Raw genomic sequence first — 22309 nt, forward strand, 5'->3', positions numbered from 1 at the left:
TAATCATTTAAAGATTTCAGCATATACAAATAATCAGGTCTCTGGGCATTTTGGTTATTGTTTAGTATTGTATAAAGATTTTAGTATATTTGACCCCAAGTGACCTTGAATATACACAATATCAGGTCTCTGGGCATCTTGGTTATTAAGAAGTTGTTAAGAGGAAAAGTTGCCGCACCACTGCCTTCCGGCGAGCAGCCTCGGCAAGCTGTATTGTCCTCTGACACCTCTTGCTAATCATTTAAACGAATCTAGTAGTTAAGGGGAAGCTGATTGTAGTTTTACACTGGTCCCCTGAAAATCTGTAAAGGTTGTTCCAGCATGCTAATGACCCAATATCATGACCTTTGGTTGTTTGGTTAATGAATAGTCGTTGAATGATTTAAACATATTTGCTCTCAAGAATTTGTACTAGTGATGTCATTCATAATTACAAAACAAATATATTTTGAAAGTGACTGGACACAGCACATTGTTGGTGTCAGTACTGCTATTACATACCATAAAGAGACCAGTACAATATTGTGCTAAGCACTGTGTACAAAGTGCAAACATGAACAAGAAAGAAACAACTTTAAAACTAAAATATTTTATTGAAAGTGATAAAAGGCACGAGATAATTCTTTCATATCAGAAAGATGAAATGCCCATGATGCAATCATCACAAAAAACATGTTTGATTCATTAACAATATTAAATAAGTACCTCAAAAGTAGCCAGATCTACATTTTAAAGATCTTGTATTTGCATATAGACTTCAGATCTCTTAGTCTCATCTTTAGAAAAATTCCTGAAAAGATATGTATTGTGTATATACAGTATATATGTACATCCTGGAATACATACGAATTGTATTTGAGAAATACATTTGGTCCAACTATACAATGTCCACTTATTTACATACATACTTATCAATTATGACATTAATTTGGTAATGAAATACCTTGTATGTAACAGTATGCATTTAAGATTAAAATCAAATGTACCAAAAGCAAAAGCAAAATATATTCATCTGAAACACGCAAAGAAATAAAACACTAAATTTGAAACAAATGTAGTTCAATTTGTCATAATTATAGTCTTTTTAAATAACTTACAGGTCATATAAGCAGGTTTTATGATACTAAAACAGTGATAATAAATTTGGACATGGCCTTCAACATCAGGATGGAAAACTGTTTTAAAGGGTAACCTATTAAAGTTCCAATATTCTATGCTGAAACATTTTCATTACTTGGCATCTGAAATTATTTAAAAATTTTACATCTGATTACATGTTTACATGTCTTTGATTTGAGCAGTTAATTATTATATTAAAGGCCAAATTAGGTGATTAGGTGAGTTTGTGTCATATAATGTCTGATGAAAAAGTAAATCTACATTAAATACTTTACTTGACTGATAAATCAAATATGTCGTAAGACTGATACACAGTTATGATCAAAAGCTAGGTTTATAAGATATGTCGGTAAAAATGTCACAGCAAGCCTCTATCCGGAAATAATTGAACATAGTGATTGTTAAACACAAATTTAATATAGCTATGAAAAAACAGACAGGCAATGCAAGAACCATCTAAATTACAGACAACATTCAATTATATTTTAAAAAGTAGATTTAAATATTAATCTCACAGCAGGGAAAACCAAAATCATACATTTTTATATGAAACAATCTGGAAAGACAATGATCGGGAACATTTAAATACTCAACTGTCGGACCTAGATGTATTCATTATGTATAAGCATGTACAAATTATATTAAGTACCACCTTCTTATAGGAGATGTGGTCATAACTTGACTGTCGGACCTAGTATAAGCATGTACAAATTATACTACAATGTAAGTACATGTATCACATTCTTACAGGAGATGTGGTCATAAATACTCAACTTCACTGTCAGACCTAGTATAAGCATGTACAAATTATACTACAATGTAAGTACATGTATCACCTTCTTACAGGAGATGTGGTCATATACAATGTGTCATCTGTATGGTAACAGCTTATATACAGTAAGATGATGTACATGTGGCTATAGCATGGTACTGATCCAAATCATTCTGAGATAGTGACATAGATAAACTATGCTCTGAAATACCACATTTTTGTTTTAATACCAGGTTTGTGATCGAAGGTTAAGTGACAAGTGGTTTTCGTAACCTTTGATACCCAATACAGTGTCTTCCTCCGATGTAACTCAAGTGTCCAGGAAATCACTCAGTCGTTATATGTCTGCGCTAGATCAGCTTCTCAGACCAAAGGGAAAGCCTGGTCACTATATTTTTGAGCATTAACTAGATGTAGTATACATGCTACATATGAAGTTCGTCAATAAAGCAATGCTTGCAAAGAGTAATTGACTGAAGGATGGATGTAATTAACACACATGGACATTACTATATATCTAGTAACTTACATGTATATATAGGTACATACATGTTAATATACATCAGTATTTAATATTAACAGAGTAAAAGTATAGCTCTGCTGGAATGTATATTAATTAGACAACTTGGTAAGATTATATATCATAATGAGTCTTGTTATAGGAGCCACATTCTATTTTTGGATATTTTCTTATTTAATCATTCATGATCCTTACTTTTACACTATCATGTTTTTTTGTAATTATGACACGTACTTGATGGAAAACTGGAAAATCTGTAAACATCATTAATTATTTCATATCGGATAACGACAAGAAAATGACATGAATCATCATTTATTTTAAGACAACAAGTTACTTAAGAGACAACAAATAAAGTGACATCGCAGCAGTGTATGTGATATTAGTACTCCCAACAGAAAAAATCCAACTTGAACAAGCCTCTGATCATGTGACATCCATATAGTATGCATCATCTTAAGAATGATGTTTATTGAATGGGATTGAATTTGCTTATTAATTCAACTTCACAAGTGAGGAAATTAACACGACAATACAATGAAAAAGGAGTGATTTTCAAAATGGAACAACTTTCTCGCAGTGTTTACACAATTTTCATTTATAGGAAATAACCTTCAAGTTGGTGTATTCCCAACATTTACTGATGAAAAACCCTGTAACATCAGAATTAAAAAGTAACAACTTACTGGTAATAAATAACACTTCATACAATGATGTACAAAACAAAATTTACAGTAAAGGTTTTTTATCTGTAAACTTTTAAATAGAAAAATACTTACTACGGAAGTAAACAAGATCTAAATTCAGTATTGTATTCCTTTTTATGATCACATGATTTGGTATAAATCAAAGGATAGAGACACCTTTCCATCTTTGTTCATCCAATAATATATTAAGTTTCTTTATCCTCTGCATCATTCATCCCATAAAGAGAAGACTGGCATACTTCATCTGCATCCAATGGAACCCCTCTCTGATCACATTCAGTCCAGTAGAGATAAGAACAGTTTTGTTAAAACGATGAGGAGTATTGTAACATATATTGTAATTGTTTTTTTGGTCTTGTAATATAACAGCTGAATCAACAGAACATGAAGTAATAATTGGAGACGAAACCTAACTTCAAACTTGAATATATGGAAACATCAGTAGTTTTGGATAACTGGGAATTCATGATCATGTTTAAGTCATGCAGACTATTTCAGGTCCATCATGTTTGTGCCGATTTATAGGTGAATGGCATCTCCACTGAGTTTTCTTGCTCATCTGCTTCTTAGCCCTCTTTTCTGATACATATTTTAATATCCCTGTAGAAGAAAACAAAATTGTAACATAAAAGAAATACAGGTAATCATATGTCCCACCTCTTCCACTATTTTGGTACGTATTCAAAAAAGTCAGTTTTGAGTAATTAAGTTATAAACTCATCAAAATTCTGAATTTTTGCAAAAAAACAAGATCCAAGAGGGATTTTGGCACTCCACATTGAATTATCTTTATTGAATCTATGCAAGACTGATCTTTTCTCTACTTTTTTTCTTCTTTCCTCTTTTCCTCTAAATCATTTGTTAACAAGGGAAACCTTGTATCAGATCTTAAGAAAGATCCCAAGAACTTTGAGAAATAGCTAACTTCAACTGGCAAAATCCTAAATGGCTCTGTGTAGGCTATTTTGATTTCCTGATCAGATTCAATATCAAACGGACACAACTATACGAACCAAGGGGTATGTACATGTGAACTTTGAGAAGATCCTTCCAGAACTACAAAAGTAATAGTGATAACAAATCCAAGATAGAAGCCTATTGACCATTTTGTTTTCTTGATCATATCTAGAATCCAAACCGAATTGGCACAACTAGGAACCAAAGGAAACATACATCTATAATTATTATGAAGTCTCAGAAATTTCATCTTAGTACTTTTCAGGAAATAGCAAACACTGACCAAATCCAAGATGCTTTTGGCAATTTCCTGATCAGACACTTATTGGAATTGGCACAACTCGAGGAAGTGAAGATCAAGATTAAGAAATATCCATGTTCCCATTTAAGAAATAGTGATAACAAACTTCAACTGCCAAAATCAAAGATGCATATGGCTGCCTATCAGTCGTTTTAGCTCCCATGATTTGATTAAAAGTGGAACTGGAGAAGTCTAAAATGTGTTTTTGATGGTAGCCATCTGAAAAATACACAAGAGACCCATGGGCCTTAACGGTCACCTGAGTTTTGATATATTCTAACATATTTGACCCCTTTGACCTTGAATGAAGGTTAAGGTCATTCATTTGAACAATCGTTATAGCCCTTTACCAATGAATACTACAAACCCAATACCAGGTCTCTAGGCTGCTTGGTTACATTAAAATTGTGTCAGGAAGAAGTTGTTAAAATATTTAAGCATATTTGACCCCTGTGACCTTGAATGAAGGTCAAGGTAATCCATTTAAACAAACTTAGTAGCCCTTCATCCCAGCATGCTACATGCCGGACAAAAGGCAATCGCAATAGGTCAACTAAGACTTTGTTTCAGGTGACCTAAAACACTTGGTCAGGACCATCTCGGGATCATTTGAGGCAAGTTTAATCTGAATCCTACATGTGCAACTTAAGAAGTTTTCAACAGATGTGGTTCAGGAAAACTAATATTTGATTGCACAATTGTGACTGCCATGTCAAAGTTTTTACAATGCCTAAAATCAACGACACTTTAACTTCCTTAACATCCTCACTAATTTTCAGCTCAATCGATGACACTAGCTGAACTGTAGAAGATGTTTAAAATGTGTTTTTTAAGATGGTGGCCATCTTGGATTGCTGATCGACCCAAAAAATATGAACATTTTGTCAGGACCATCACAGGATCATTCAAGCAAGTTTGAGCTGAATCACACTGGTGGAACTTCAGAAGCTTAAAAAAGATATTGCTCAGAAAAACTATGATCAAAGTTTGAATTGTGAAAAGTTTACGCAAAGCAATGGAAGAAGAACGATAACCTAAAAAACCTCCACTTCAGAAAAATGATTGCACACTTTTTGTCTGTGTGTAAGTTCATGTATTCTACTTGATGTATTAGTTTTTTAACTAACCAGTGATGATATCTTCAGTCATATAAACATAGGTCAGCACAGATTCTCCTCATTAAAACATTATTCTGTAGTATATAAACCAATACTCTTATCAATTGCATTGTAAAAAGTATATAATATGTTGAATGATGTAGAAAAAAAAAGATGTATACTTCATTTTACTAGTATATACATTAATTAATGAATAATAAATCATGATCAATGACGAGTCATTAAATCTTAATACTCAAAGAACTTACAATTGTGAACAATGCATCAATACACTGGGAGTATTTTCCGTCGGGTCCGAAGGTCACCTTGGCTGTGACATTATAGTCTCCGACAGGGAAAACAGTGGCATCCACTTCAAATGTCTGGTGCACAGAGTAAGTTTTCTAATAGGAATATAAACATGAAGGTATTTGAATAATAAAGCTAATAATATTTTTATAAAATCAAGACATATTATTGATTTTTAAGTAATATGGAATAGAAAATGTGCAAATTAAACGTTACCAATTTTAGCATATGACACTTTACATCTTCAATACTCCAGGGATTATGGTCACATGTCCTTAAGCTCTCTCAACGTGAAGAGAGTGCATGCACATATAATCATGATCCGGGATCCCTGGAGTATCACGGACGGGCACTTCACCATCACAAAGTTTGTGTGTAATATCCTAAAGTAAAGAGACATGGGGTCAGAGACTTGATTATATAGCTTAAATTTCTAATTGGCACCCTTCTATCTCTACAAGTATTAAAAATTAAATATTGCAAGATATATCACTGGTCTTGCATGCAATTGCAAGCAGTACATTTTAGCAGGACTTAAAATTAATCAAAACTGTTTTTCTCCATTAAATCAAGACAAGAGATCCCAGAGGGATCTTGGCGCCCACCATTGAATGATCTTCATAGGTTCCATGTCAGATTGATCTTTTCTCTACTTTTCCCTTAAAGATCCCTTCAGTGCTTTCTCAGAAATAGTGATAACAAACTTCAATTGTCAAAATCCAAGATGGCTGCCTGTCTGCCATGTTGTTATCCAATTGGTCTCAAAATGCAATATGCATAACTAGGCACCAAGGGAAACCTACATATGGAATTTGAGAAAGATCCATTCAGTACTTTCTCAGAAATAGTGATAACAAACTTCAATTGTCAAAATCCAAGATGGCTGCCTGTCGGCCATGTTGTTTTCCGATTAGTCTCAAATCGCAATATGCATAACAAGGCACCAAGGGGAACCTACATATGAAATTTGAGAAAGATCCCTTCAGTACTTTCTCAGAAATAGCGATAACAAACTTCAATTGTCAAAATCCAAGATGGCTGCCTGTCGGCCATGTTGTTTTCAGATTGGTCTCAAAATGCAATATGCATAACTAGGCACCAAGGGGAACCTCCATATGAAATTTGAGAAAGATCCCTTCAGTGCTTTCCCAGAAATAGTGATAACAAACTTCAATTGTCAAAATCAAAGATGGCTGCCTGTCTGCCATGTTGTTATCCGATTGGTCTCAAAATGCAATATGCATAACAAGGCACCAAGGGGAACCTTCATATGAAATTTGAGAAAGATCCCTTCAGTACTTTCTCAGAAATAGCGATAACAAACTTCAACTGTCAAAATCCAAGATGGCTGCCTGTCGGCCATGTTGTTTTCCGATTAGTAACTCTCAAATCGCAATATGCATAACTAGGCACCAAGGGGAACCTTCATATGAAATTTGAGAAAGATCCCTCCAGTTCTTTCTCAGGAATAGCGATAACAAACTTCAACAGTCAAAATCCAAGATGGCTGCCTGTCGGCCATGTTGTTTTCCGATCGGTCCCAAAATGCAATATGCATAACTAGACACCAAGGGGAACCTAGATATGAAATTTCAGGAAGATCCCTTCAGTACTTTCTCAGAAATAGAGATAACAAACTTCAATTGTCAAAATCCAAGATGGCTGCCTGTCGGCCATGTTGTTTTCCGATCGGTCCCAAAATGCGATATGCATAACTGGGCACCAAGGGGAACCTACATATGAAATTTGAGAAAGATCCCTCCAGTACTTTTACAGAAATAGCGATAACAAACTTCAACAGTCAAAATCCAAGATGGCTGCCTGTCGGCCATGTTGTTTTCCGATCGGTCCAATAATGCAATATGCATAACTAGACCCCAAGGGGAACCTAGATATGAAATTTCAGGAAGATCCCTTCAGTACTTTCTCAGAAATAGAGATAACAAACTTCAATTGTCAAAATCCAAGATGGCTGCCTGTCGGCCATGTTGTTTTCCGATCGGTCCCAAAATGCAATATGCATAACTAGGCACCAAGGGGAACCTACATATGAAATTTGAGAAAGATCCCTTCAGTACTTTCTCAGAAATAGCGATAACAAACTTCAATTGTCAAAATCCAAGATGGCTGCCTGTCGGCCATGTTGTTTTCCGATCGGTCCCAAAATGCAATATGCATAACTAGGCACCAAGGGGAACCTACATATGAAATTTGAGAAAGATCCCTTCAGTACTTTCTGAGGATTAGCGATAACAAGAATTGTTTACGGACGGAGGGACGGACGGACGACGGACCACGGACGCAGGGCGATTTGAATGATGGTGGGCTAAAAAATAAATATAATCAACCATTTTGACAGTGAAAGATGTAGCTAATGACCTGAATCAGTAAAGCAAGTTTGTTATCAACTTTTTTTACAGACAAACACATCTCTCGTATTTTGCAACAAACAAAATTCCTATGGTTCAAACTTGTCAACCATCGTATGGCCAGAATTGACAACAATTGATTCTCAAATGTCAGCTGTCATATAACAAGTACATTGTATATATACATTTCATATATTACTATAAATATCTTTTTCCATATATAATTAATTTGCATTGTGTACACATAAGCTCACAAGCACAAAACAAGCTCACAACAGGCCAAAAATATGTTTATCTTTTACAAAAATCAACAGTAACTGTTACACTCCAGTACAATGAAGCTCAAGTGTCCCAACTCATCATTAACACAGAACATAATTATATAATGTAAAGCTGGCCTTTCCATCAGTCTGCTATAGTCCATAATCTATATGATGGCAGTGATCATCGGACTACAACAAGGATTGATCAAACGGGCAATGGGGCATGAATGTGTATAATACAACAGGGGTGTTTCACCTGATCCAGTCCTTTATATAACCTTACCAAAGAAACCATCATTTACAAGTATGTTAACATCAAATTTCATGAGTAGGAATTTTTGAATAACATTGTAAATAAAAGCACAGATTAAATATAAGGAATTATTCTCTTTTTTTTTATCATTTACTGGTGTGTATTAAAACTGCATGTTTTTACAGATATTTCAATATGCATCATTTAAAATCAGTCAAAAAAACGCAGTTTGACACACTGGTAAATTATAAAAAAAAAAGAAATTATTCCTTAAATTGACAATGATCTTTTGGGTTAAAACAGACATACATAAACAACACTTTTGGTTTGGTTTGTTTTTGTTTAACGTCCTATTACGTAACAACCAGGGTCATTTAAGGACGTGCCAGGTTTGGAGGTGGAGGAAAGCCAGAGTACCTGGAGAACAAGATGCCCATGGGGCCTGTATCGCTCACCTGGTTGGATTTGACCAAATGTCAAAATAATGTTGATGTTCAATTCCTTTTGTTTGTCAACCTCAAACAATGCTATATATATATGGTTATAGTCTGGGAATCCCAACTGCTTTAAAGAAATAATGAAGTCCAGACTCTCTAAGTTTACAACATGCATTAATAAATTTATGACTAGTAGCACTTTAAATGAATTATCTCTTTTTCCCCTATTGGGCCCCGCCCCTTTGGCCCCTTGGGGATCAGAGTCATCATTAATGCAAAATATCTGTTTCGCTTTCCCGAAGGATGTTTCTGACCAAATTGGGTTCAATTCCATTCATAACTTTATGACTAGTAGCGATTTAAAGGCATTACCTCTATTTCCCCTATTGGGCCCCGCCCCTTTGGCCCTTGGAGATCAGAGTCAGCATTTCTGCAAAATCTCTTCACATTCCCCCAAGGATGTTTCTGACCAAATTGGGTTCAAATCCATTTTTAACTTTATGACTAGTAGTGATTTAAAGGAATTACCTCTATTTCCCCTATTGGGCCCCGCCCCTTTGGCCCCTCGTGGCGTCAGAGGCACCATTTATGCAAAATCTGTTCCCCTTCCCCCAAGGACGTTCCCGACTAAATTGTGTTTACATCCATTCATAACTTTATGACTAGTAGCGATTTAAAGGAATCACATCTATTCCCCCTATTGGGCCCCGCCCCTCCGGCCCCTTGGGGGTTAGAGTCACCATTTATGCAAAATCTGTTCCCCTTTCCCCAAGGATGTTTCTGACCAGATTTGGATCAAATCCATTCATAACTATATGACTAGTAGCGATTTAAAGGAATTGCCTCAATTTCCCCTATTGGGCCCTGCCTCTCCGGCACCTTGGGGGTCAGAGTCACCATTTATGCAAAATCTGATCTCTTTCCCTCAAGGATGTTTCTGACCAAATTTGGTCAAAATCCAATGAGAACTTTTTGACTTGTAGCAATTTGAAGCAAATGTTGACAGACGACGGGCCATGACATAAGCTCACCGGACCTTCGGTCCAGGTGAGCTAAAAAACACCGGCCTACAGTCAGTACCTGGCAACTGCCCCACATAGTTTTCGAACTCGCAACCCAGAGGTGGAGAGCATAAGTGATGAAGTGTCGGGACACCTTAACCACTCAACCACCGCGGCCCGTCATACACTCATGTACAACACAGATACAAACAATATTATTGCTTATATATAATTATAGATGTGCTTGTTCCTAATCTTATTCTATTTCTATTTTACATTAAAAGTTAATTGGAAAGCGTCCTCATAGAATTTGGGGAAGTCTCATTCTTTGGCTTTACATGTATTTCATGTACTTTTGATAAGTTTTTGATGAAGTTGGCTGTGATAAATATAGGTAGGTCACTAATGATAGCAGACTGATGGTAAGCACAAGGACAGTAGCTAGCCCCACTCTACACACCTCCCCACTTGGAGAAGTAAACGTTCAGGAAACTTAATTAATTCAGCACACTTGATCATATCATAAAGTACAGAAATCCGCCTTGATCAATGATTCGTTCACTGTAAAATACAAATGCCTGTTTAATCCAAAACACCTGACAGCTTCAAGTTGCCAAGTGTAACAAGATATCCCAGAGGGATTATGGGTTCCATGTCAGATTGATGTTCTCTCTATTTTTCCCTTCCTCTTACTTATCTGTGTAAATTGAGAAACATCTCTCCTGTACTTTTCAAACAAGGAGAACCTATATATGAAATTTGAGATTCAGCAATAATGGCTGTCTGTCGGCCATGTTGTTTTTTGATTGGTCCCAAAATGCAATACGAGGGACCAAGGGGAACCTACATATGAAATATGAGAAAGATCCCTTCAGTACTTTATGGGAAATAGCGATAACAAGAATTGTTTACGGACAGACTGATGGACCACGGACGCAAGACGTGAATAGCCCACCATCTGATGATGGCTAAAAACACCATCAAGTTCCTATTTAATCACTGTATCTTATATTAATTTCCAATATTTTCTGAAGATACATGCATCATATTGTGACCCTTTTATCCAGATGTGTGTAGCTATGGTTTCATCTACAAACTTCAAATACTAATGGCAGTAATTATATATAATATTAGATTGTAAGTAAACCTCATGTTGTCAATCTTAATGAGGCAAGAAAATGAGTACTTACTGCTTTGATTGGACAATGGCAAAGTTCTGTAATACTGGCTGGACAAGTTACCGACTCCAGATCCTCACACAACTTTTCGTAAGTGCAGGATCCAATATTAGTAATGCATGGCACTTCTATCCAAATACCCCCAACTTTCCTTTGCACTGTCAGTTGGGCCTTAAAAAGTAGAGAAATAATGTAGAGTGATTACACAAAATGAACAGATTTACTGTGGCAAAAATTCCAGTAAAAATGAATTAGGTGCATCTATTAATTATCACATCTGCTGGCCTGCACATGGGCACTGGCACAAATTCCTGTGTGATATTTGCACATAAAATATAGCACTCCGACATGACCACATAATCCCAAATCAGTGACATCATTGAGATACACACATCAAATCAATGTATAACTCTATATATACATATATATCTAGCAATATCAATCAGTAATCCATCTTACTTACCATCAGTAATTTCTAATCTTGCAACTTTCGATCAATACACATATTCCAAACATTGCATTTTATGACGATTGAATCATTATATTGTAGAAAGCAAAATTACACCAAAGTTGCCTGTTTCTTCGGGCCCCATTAATCAGGCCCCATTAATCAGGCAATATGGGTCACATCAGCCATACTTTATCAAATATGATCAGCTCTCCCAGTAGGGTTTTTAAAAGCAAAATTACAGCAAAGTTCCACTTTTAGGGCCCCACCACTCGGGCCACATGGGACATGTGTACACTAGCCTCATTTATACAAAATAGATTGCCTTAATTCCCCCAATGATGTTTCAAACCAAATTTGGTAGCAATTTGCTTTGGTGTTAAGGAGGATGAGTTTTATGAAAGTAAAAGTGGGGCTAAGGAGGAGTTGCATTTCGAAAGTAAAAGTTTAACGGCCCATATCGGACAGTGCATGATTGTTATATAGACCATCCTGATCCTTTAGGTCAGATGACCTAAAAATGTCAATATTTTTCTAATGTTTAACTTTTACACTGATAGTGTTTAAAATGTCCATAACATATTAAAAAAAGCTTGATCAACAACATCAAGATAATTTCTCTGCAACATTATTCCTATAATAATTTCAAACATATTTTTGTTCTAATATTTTTAATGTCATTCATTTAATTGTTTTACAAATTAATTGATCTGAATCATGATTAGATATTTGGTATTTGATAATTAACTTTTGATAAAAGTAATGTCTCAAAAATTCATTGTTTGTTACAGAATGATTGAGATAAATATTCATATTACACATACAATGTACTAAAAGTAAAACCAGTCTATTAAGAACCTGTTTAATACAAACATTTGATTAATTATAAGATTAAACACAGAAAATAATAACTCTCAGACATTTTCTTTAAATTTTTTTTTGAAAATTTGCCTTTAATGGACATATATTTGGTGGTCCCACAAGTGACTCCCCATTTGATGTTACATATTCCGATCTCATCCGCATATCAACAGAAAGTATGACGATTCGCCTGTGACAGGAGATTTAGCATTTATACACCGATTGTTAACACAATTCAGCTGAATAGTAATTACATTTCCTTCATAAAACACACTTTGTAAATGGGCATTCTGAGTCAGGCGATAAATATATGCTTCATGTTTCGTGAACATTGGTCACTAGTCAATGCATTGCTAAGTGTTTTATGTAAGCAGTCCAAGTGGATGATGATTTATAACACTCACAAAATTGTTTCCAAGTGACATGTTCAGAACTGGTTATGTAAACAATGACAGAGTTGATCACATCATTGAATATGTTATAAGTCTGTTAACAACACAGACAAAAGTTACCAGGAATAATATATATATATTATATAAACTATATACAAATGTATTGTAAGTTTACCCCTCCCCAGTGACAGATGTGAGACCCTAGGGTCATTAAATTCACAATTTTGGTAAAGCTCCTTAAGACTCTTCCATTTTGAAGAGTATTTGATTCTATTTTATTTGGGTCTTGAGAAGAAGATTTAAAATTTCAGTCAATTTTACCTCTTTTGGCCCCTCAGTCCTGGCACCATAAAATTCACAATATTGGTTCTCTGTTGTGTGTCCGTAAACAATTTACGTTTCCGACTTGATTGGTTCAAGGGTTACAGAGCAAGTCAAAAATGTAAATTGTTTAAGGAATTGCGAGTGTAAAAACGGTATTCTAGGGTTAAGGGCCTTTTTTATCAACCTGTGACATTAGTTCAAACGGGTTACTTTTCATTATTAGAATGAAAACACATCAATGATTTTGTGTACAAGTAAGTAACCTCCCTTTGTCCATCACATTGATGTACAATTCAGGCAGCAAGTGTAACAATTCATGCAGAAAATAACTAAAAGTAAAATACTCAATGATACATTTAAGCAGGCCATTGTCTATGATTTCAACACATTTTCTGATCTAATTTTTTATCTAAGCTGATATCTTAAACAGTACCAAAACATGAATATTGTATCGTGAAATTACCTTCAAATACTTAGCGGAATGAGACATTTTGTTTTTTTGTTTGTGTTTTTTTTTTTTTTTTTTTGTGAAGTAATTATTTCAGTTCCATCCTGAACTTGTCCGATACTATCATAGCAATTTGCAACATTGAATCCCTGAAGTGTTAAGAAGACTACTGTACGTAGTAATACATTACTGATTAGCACTGCATGAACACCTTAAAATACTATACATGTATCCAAATACATGTACTTATACTTAATTAAGATTTTTAGTTGTCTGTTGTATATGAGAGATGCCATGATAGCTAAGTCAGGTAGACCTTTAGCCACAAATATAACCTCAGTTAAAGATGCAAGGTATGTGGTGGAATGTTCCTTAACCGTATAAGGTTCTGTTTCTCGGGAAGCTGAGAAATGGGCCAGTCTGTGTGCTGTCTAGCTGGATCTTGGGAGTACATGCGCATGTCCTTTGACAAGACACTTTACTGTATTTGCTCTAGATTGACAGGCCTCTCGTATGTTCAGTGAGGTAGTCACCAACTACTTCCAAGGAAAATCCGCCTCAACATGACCCTGGCTGTTCATGGACAATAAACCAAGCAAACAAACAAACAAACTGTTAATATGGAGCTAATATTACAATCACTTGTCGAGTAAAAATATGACGAACTATTGATATTTCTGTATATTTTTTGTTTGACAGTTACTCCTTACCATCAGTGGAGTTGATATCTCCTGTTTCAGGTTTATATGTGCATCAACGGTAAGAACTCCAGGGAAGACAATGGGATCTGGAGAGATGGTCAGATTGAAGATACTGTCAGTGTTTCCTCCACAGCTCTTGAACACGAAGTCCTTCAAGTTTGTAGCCTTGTGGCCCTACAAGTTGTAGATAAAATAATGATAAAGATAAAGATGATATCTTCCTTAAGTTAAAGAATGGATTTATGTCCTGAAGTTTTAAATCTTCAATCCAATGAAATGTCCATCAGATACATTTGTATAATACATGTATCATATTAAAGGTGATATTACTGGAAACATACATATTTATATATATAGCCTAGTATGTCTAAACTTACCGTATAATATTTACCACAAACATGTTCAACACAGGATATATATATTATTATTTATATATACATGTACACTGTATATAAATCAACTTGATGAGAACATAATGTATCATTTAAATATGTAAACATGAAGAACTCGAGATGGCAATTGAAGTTGTTTTCAAGTCGTGCACTGGCTACAAAATGTATCTTCAAACAATTACTTTCAAATATTGGCAAAATCATTATGATGTAAGTAATGCAATCAATAACATCAGGGGGAGATAATAAAACTTCTTAAACCAGCACTAAATGGTTTACAATTAGTATTGTCACACCTTAAACTACAATAACATATTTATCTCCCCCTTATATGATATTCTATTGTTAAGTTATTAACTACATGTATCTGCATGCAGTAAATATTTCATGCTGACACTGTACTGTATTTTGAATTTTTACAAATTAAAAAAATAATTTTGCATGCATATATGTAAAACTTTTGACAAAAAAATCCTGTATATATGTACATGTACATGTAAATATAGAGAGACCAGCTTGACAAGGTAACTTTTGATAAAAAAAAATCATGAATATTATTAACCTGTTACCATGCAAGCTTAAGGCAACCATACATTTTTTGCATGGTTGTCTTGGCAAAAAAGCCTATACAGTAATTAATGTTCATCATCCTTAATCCATACCCATATGAACAAAATTGGGTCAAAATTGTAAAACGAGGGTCTATATGGAAGGAATTTTAATGGAAAACTGATTTGGGACAAAATTGGTGTTTTGGGGTAAATAATTTATTCATATATGAAAGGTAGCTGTTATGTCATGCCCAATTTATTAAGTTTGGACCAAAATTTTGACACCAAACGGTGTCAGAGAATTCCACGTTTTCATATAGTAGTGCGCTCTGGCCCTATATATACACCAGACATATATGGTGTCAGGGCCAGAGGAAACTCAGGCTAGCCTAGCTAGGTGTTGCTTTTTATTAGCTGGATGTGGCCGGTATTCCTAATTACACGAGAGCGGTGTTGCGAGTTACCCTTTAAACTGTAACGTAGAACGAATATTCATACCCTGCTTACTCTGGCAGAGTATGAAGTCCCTCCCATTACCGATAGTGTAGCAAAGGCCTGATGTGATTCACATCGGGCAGTAATTAGCAATGATTATAATTTTCTTGGATAAAAATACATGTAAATTGATGATTCTTCTGTATCTTTTATCAATATTCAATCCACAAACCTGCACATTATTTTATTTCTTTGACAATAAATGGTAAATTCCAAAACGAGCAAGACACACAGAGATGTCAGTTCAAACATACTGCCATCTTTGATAAAGTGTTAAGGTCAATTTCCTTATAAGGAAATCAAAATAAATTGACGCTAATGAGATTTCCAGCGAGATTTAAACAGATTCGGAGATATCTGAAATTGAATAATTACACAAAGTAAGATTGCACTTTCTCCACAACCCTTACAAAAAAACTGGTTAAAATAAATATATAGCTTCTCTATCTGATAATGTTTTTTAACCATAGCAATTTCATCCATATATGATGAAGCATATACGTCCATATGAATTCGCAACCTTGCAAGAGTTCTCTGAAGATATATGTGATCATGCTGCAAATTCATAAGGGCGCAAAGTATCATGGCGGATTACGGAGACAATCTCAGTTACGCTATTTGTAGCATTTTCGAAGTTCATTGTTTTGCAACACTATTGTCAATGGAAGTGAATTAATGGTAGCTCTGACGACGACCATCTGTCAGAAATTGGCCATCCGTCGTCCAGAGCTACGTTATCGCAGCTACATGTAACTGTAACGATGTCTTTTGAATGCAGGTGTTACTAAAAACAGATAGCCTGGAACTGTTATGTGGTGCACTTGTTGATTGTCTTTTCTAGACGATCCCACTTTACTTTTTCTGTAAACTCAATCGGTTATTGTGGCGGGTGTCTGTTGCTACGTATACCTCGAAGGCACTTACCACAGGGGCACGTTATATTGACCCACATACATTTTTAATCATTTCAATTCTCATGTACAGTAGCCTACTGTATACATTATTATTGTAACGTGCCCCTGTGCACTTACCGAGGGGTGCGGGACTCTGATTCGACTAATTCCAGTTCCAGTTTTCGCTAAATTATGTTAATTGACAATCTTGGCCAAACATTCATTCTTGCACGTTTATGAATTATATATGGGCAAGGACAACAGGCTTAGTGATTTGTGAAAACAAACCGACAATGACAAGTATCAAACCAATATATTACTCACCCCGACCAGGTACTGCTCAAGAAGCATTGCCAACTCTCCATCCGTCATTTTTAAGTTACTTTTACTGTGAGACCGTGGGTGAAACTTCAACGTCTCCGTTACAATCAGTGGAAGGACCACACAAATCGCAAAACAATACAACACATTCATCTTGAAAGACATCGAGCTGCAGTGTGTAATATTGTCATGTGACGAAACACTGAATATAGGTGGCGCTTTTCTCAATTTGATTACACCCCTTAAACTAAAAATATGATCACGACCGACTTTTCAGGCTAAATCGTCAACCGGTGACCGAGCAAATTTATCGCTGGGTTCAATCGTACCGACCAGGCGGCGAGGGTGTACCTAATGAGTGACCAGGGAGTAATGAGTGTCCAGGGAGATACTTTTCACGCCCAGGAATTCGTTAATGAAGATTTTTTGAAATTTTTTTCTGTAACGTACATATTGTCCCATTATCTACCACCATGCAAAATCTCACTTCGATCGGACCAGTGCATATTATTAAAATGCACCGATGAAGTTGCAGTGCAGCGTGCACTCGGGTGTCCCGGGCGTATTTTACACGCCCAGGAAGTCGTTGATTTAAATTTTTTGATTATTTTTTCTGAAACATACAGATTAAACCTTTATCTAACATCATGCAAAATTTCACTTCGATCGGACGTGTGCATAATACTAAATTTTACCATTAATCTTACGAAGTTACGATGAAATTGCCCTGTATTTCGGCTGCGGTCAGCACGTGAGTGTCCAGGGCGTATTTTTCACGCCCAGGAAGTCGTCGATTAATAGTTTCTGATTATTTTTTCTGAAACATACATATTATACCTTTATCTAACATCGTGCAAAATTTAACTTCGATCGGACGAGTGCATAATACTAAATTTTACCATTAAATCTTACGATGTTACGATGAAGTTGCCCTGTATTACGGCTGCGGTTGGCACATGAGTGTCCAGGGAGGTTTTTACACGCCCAGGAAGCCGTTGATTTATATTTTTTATTATTATTGCTGTAACATACAGATTATACCTTTATATAACACCATGCAAAATGTCATTGCGATCGGACGAGTGCATAATACTAAATTTTACCATTAAATCTTACGAAGTAGTGTACTCCAAAGATTGGAAGGGAAGTAACTCTATTGTTAAAATAAGAATGTTACCAGACTGCGATGAGGACGCGGTTCTACAAAGAGTCCATTATTTATTTATTTTATAACGAGTATAACTAATATATTGGCTATATGTAACACATTTACTTTATTTTTTTGACTCTCCATAATTTTATTTTATTTCTTAACACTAAGATATTGTTTATGATAAAGTTTTTCAAGTATAAAATCAGAATATACTATTTGGAATAATTTCCTCACTTTGCATTAAAACATTATTTATTTGATTATAGATGAAGATGTAATTTATTATAAAACTTATATTATGTGTATTTTGTACTGAATAATGTCACAATGTTTGATGATGATTTAATATCTTAACCAATTTCTGCATTGTACTTTGCATAATAGTTATTGTTGTAACTCATAATTGATTCATCTATATTCATGTACCGGTATTATTTTTTATGATATTTATTTATTAAATGTTTGATAATAACTTAATATCTTAACCAATTCATGCATTTTAATTTGCATAGTAATTATTGAAAGTCATGATCTATTCATCTTTATTAATGTATTATTTTTTATGATATTTATTTATTGAATGCCTTTACATGAGTTATATATACTAACTGTTTTAGACTTTTAGTTAATTTTTGTTGTTGTTAGTTACTTAGTTATTGATAAATTGTTCAATTGGATATTTATATAATTACATTTTTTAATAAACTGCTGTAAAACTATTCTGATGTGAAAAATTCTGACAGGATTGCCTGATAATAATGCTATGTACAGTGTGATTTTTGTTTTTAATATGTAGCATTATTTCTTTTAACAGTATAATTACAAATCTTATAAGAGCTTACAATCAATTTATTTTGTATATATTTTTTCTATTGCAATATTCCCTTTAGAGTGTTTAAACTTTGTATGAAACCTTTTGAAAAAAAACAAATTTTACTTTTAGAGTATCCTAAACTTTCATTTTTTTGGCAGTTGTCTTGGCATTTCTTACCCTTTTTCCTGTCCTGTCTCTTCTTTAAAAGGTTAAATATTGTGCTAGCTAAAACCGGCTGTACTTCTTCCTTTTTAGTTTAAACATATTTTATTGACATATAATAATGACAAAGGGATTAGTCAGCAAGTTTTTCCAACTTATAGACGACTTCTCCCATAATAATAACAAAATAATTAACAATAACATAGTCACATGATGGCATATACATATATTCAGAAATTCGATAAAGAAACGAAAATATAATGGAGAGAGAGAGAGAGAGAGAGAGAGAGAGAGAGAGAGAGGGGCAGGAGGGAGGAGGAGATAGGTACATATAAAGTTAATGACTGCATCAGGAAAGATCACGACATATAAATGTTTGGAATGAATTCAAATATACTTGATCGATTAGAAGAAAAAACATTTTTATATTATATGGATAAATGGAGCATTTTGGATTAAGTTTTTTTTATTATAGGAAAATAGTATGAAAAGAAGGGGGTGGGGGATAGGAAGTGATGATTAGTCGAATCTTCCCGACCTACTCAAGAAGTTTTGCACAACTTTGGCGATTTTTACATTGTCAGTTGAGGCGATATTCGTGTCACCATTGCAAAGTATATTTACATTAACAGGACCGTACCAGGTTAAATCAGCAATAAGAGTTCCTCTTAACTTCCTCCTTTGTCATTAAGAAATAAAATTTAGAATCATAACAGTAATTTAAAGTCAGCATTCACTGTTTTGTCATGATTATAAAGTTTTTGATGTTCTTGGTTATAAAAGATATATTTGCCTAAAAAATGGGATTCTGTTTCAACGTCGTAAGAAATAAAGTATACAAGTAAATTAAAACAAATACATGTACACATATGTAGATGTTTCTTTCGTGTAAGTATATTATTTTTTTTTTCTCATTTCAAACATTGATTGTTAACACAGCAAGGAAGTATAAGTACAAGTAGTACAACATAGAAAATGATACATTAATGTATTAAATAAAGGTATTAGACAACAGACTTTTAAGAGAAATTAAAGGAAGAAAAAAAATCATATCTAACAAATGATTCTTTTGAAATGCGTGTATATTATAATCATATAAATTAGAGAGTTTGAAATCTGAAATGAAATACAAATAAAACAGTCAACTGGCATTGGAAACTGTCCTATATCCAATAAACAGTTCTTCAAAATCTATTTCAAAGTTTGAAACTTGAAATGAAATACTGATAAAAACTTGTTGATATAATGATATAATGATAAAAAGAACGTGCATATGGGATAAGAATGTGAAATGGCATTGAAAACTGTATGAAATAAATGTTTTACATGGAGTGTACAGAGGAGTCCGCTGTAAAAAATATTATAATCTGTCAAAATGTATTGCAGTATTTCAAAGTTAGAGTCTGCAACCAAATTGTGAATCATGATAAGAGATTCGTATCAAATAATAGAAAAAACGGTCGATGGATTTTAACTGAAATAAAAGGTGATAATTCGTGCCATTTCGGGAAGATAAATGTGTACAAGTTTGTACATGCAGGGACATACTATACTCCTACATTTGTTTAACCAAGGACAGATCAATTAAAAATCTTAAGTCCCTCATATCCAAAATAAAAAGGCCACTGATTTTATTTTTTATCCGACCATATTGGGCTGATACCTAGTGTGATTAGAACCATCTTCTTGGGATCTAGATAAACCCTACCCTACCACATTGTTCCGACAATAAACGATCAGTACCTCTAAAAACGGCCCTTTTCAAAGCCGACCTCTTCACGAAATGTGTTAAAAAATCTCGAAAATGCACAACTTAAATCGATAGAACTTACACTTCAAAAAGCCAATTGGTGGTATTATGTAGTCATCGGTGCTTATACACAGTTACTACACCTGGGCGTCGATGAATTTCACAACCGGGCAACGATAATTCATATATCTAGAAAATGAACACGAAAGATGGGTTGAAAACATGGTTGATTGTGTTTCTTTTTTTTTCACTATCTAATAATGCAGTCACACAGAGACCTATATACTAGGGATTCGCAACAACCGCTTTGGCTTACCAAACGTCACCGCCGAGCGGAAGTTCGGGTAATTTCTGTTTAGACGCCATATTGAAGGTACGCCTGAAACACGGACAGCTTTATGACAGCTCATAGAAGACTATTGTCCGATAACAAATCACGGGAATCAAACGTAAGTGCAATTATTTTTATGTAAACTTGTGTTTCAAATGTATTCCGTCGTACTTTATGTTCGGAAGACTGCACATGTGACCGTTCTTTTCACGGCGATTACCACGCTGGTTAGCTTATGGCTGGTGTAAGGACAGTGCTAGGCCTACATGGTTTCAGTTTATATAATTAACTCCTTTTTTATTTATTGACCAATTTCAAAATGGTTTTCAAATAATTGTTGCTCGATAGTTACTGTATCGCGTTTAGTCAAATTTGTTGTGTAATTCATTGTGAATATTTAGTTATTGCCCAGTGAAAATAAGGGCGAATTTGTTCTCCTAAAACCAGTTTTAGTTTCGAACCGGTTCTGTAAACTTTCCATTTGTTGAGTAAACCAGTTTCAAACCACATTTAAACTGAAACCGGTTCATTCATTTGTTTCTGATAAACCTAAACTAGTTTATTAAACCATTCAAACCACCACCGGTTGTGATTTGGAAGGTTTCGTTTCTGAAAACAAGATGGCGAATGTTGTCAACATGCAGAATGTGCTCTTGAAGTGCGCTACGTACTCCAAACTTGCCAGCTATGGCTTGTAGTGTCATTTGACTGGACAAATAAAATATAAATGATAAATATTAATAATTGTTTTCCCATTGGTATGACAGTGTTCCCTTGTGTTTGTCATTGCATTGAATTGTGGAAGTATGTCTTAACATAATTTGGGATTCGGGGATTTTTTGTGCGTTCAGGAGGTATTAACGTTTCAAATACTGCTCTGAAGCTTTTTCTCCCAAAGACACCATATTGAAAACTAGAATTTCGCATTTGTTTCTCAAGAGCAAACCAGTTTTAGTTTACAAACCGTTTTGAAAACCAGGTTTAAACCAT

The 22309-nt window shown here is 34.6% G+C and overlaps 1 protein-coding gene across 2 annotated transcripts; it reads right to left on the reverse strand.

Moving 5' to 3' along the window:
- Positions 1-1429: 1429 nt before the first annotated feature.
- Positions 1430-17324, reverse strand: LOC117329045 (ganglioside GM2 activator-like). Of its 2 annotated transcripts, XR_004533095.1 has the most exons (6): positions 17113-17324; positions 14467-14631; positions 11296-11454; positions 5743-5877; positions 1860-3718; positions 1430-1771 (listed from the first exon to the last, which is right to left on the reverse strand). XR_004533095.1 is itself a non-coding variant. In XM_033886738.1 (5 exons), exons 1-5 carry the CDS (start codon positions 17272-17274, stop codon positions 3710-3712), a joined length of 630 nt encoding a protein of 209 aa, XP_033742629.1. In that variant the 5' UTR covers positions 17275-17317; the 3' UTR covers positions 1430-3709. The 2 variants fall into 2 exon arrangements, 1 of the variants encoding a protein (XP_033742629.1); XM_033886738.1 differs by having other exon boundaries at positions 1430-3718; positions 17113-17317.
- Between the last annotated feature and the right edge of the window lie 4985 nt (positions 17325-22309).

The sequence above is a fragment of the Pecten maximus genome, chromosome 6, assembly GCF_902652985.1.
Source record: "Pecten maximus chromosome 6, xPecMax1.1, whole genome shotgun sequence".
Taxonomy (NCBI): domain Eukaryota; kingdom Metazoa; phylum Mollusca; class Bivalvia; order Pectinida; family Pectinidae; genus Pecten; species Pecten maximus.

What these genes read in the sequence shown, in the direction of transcription:
- LOC117329045 (XM_033886738.1), bottom strand. Translation starts at nt 17,274, where the DNA reads ATGTCTTTCAAGATGAATGTGTTGTATTGTTTTGCGATTTGTGTGGTC. An exon ending in AGATATCAACTCCACTGATG is followed by an intron (nt 11,455 to 14,466) that starts GTAAGGAGTAAC and finishes CTACTTTTTAAG; the next exon opens with GCCCAACTGACAGTGCAAAG. An exon ending in GCCATTGTCCAATCAAAGCA is followed by an intron (nt 5,878 to 11,295) that starts GTAAGTACTCAT and finishes TATTCCTATTAG; the next exon opens with AAAACTTACTCTGTGCACCA.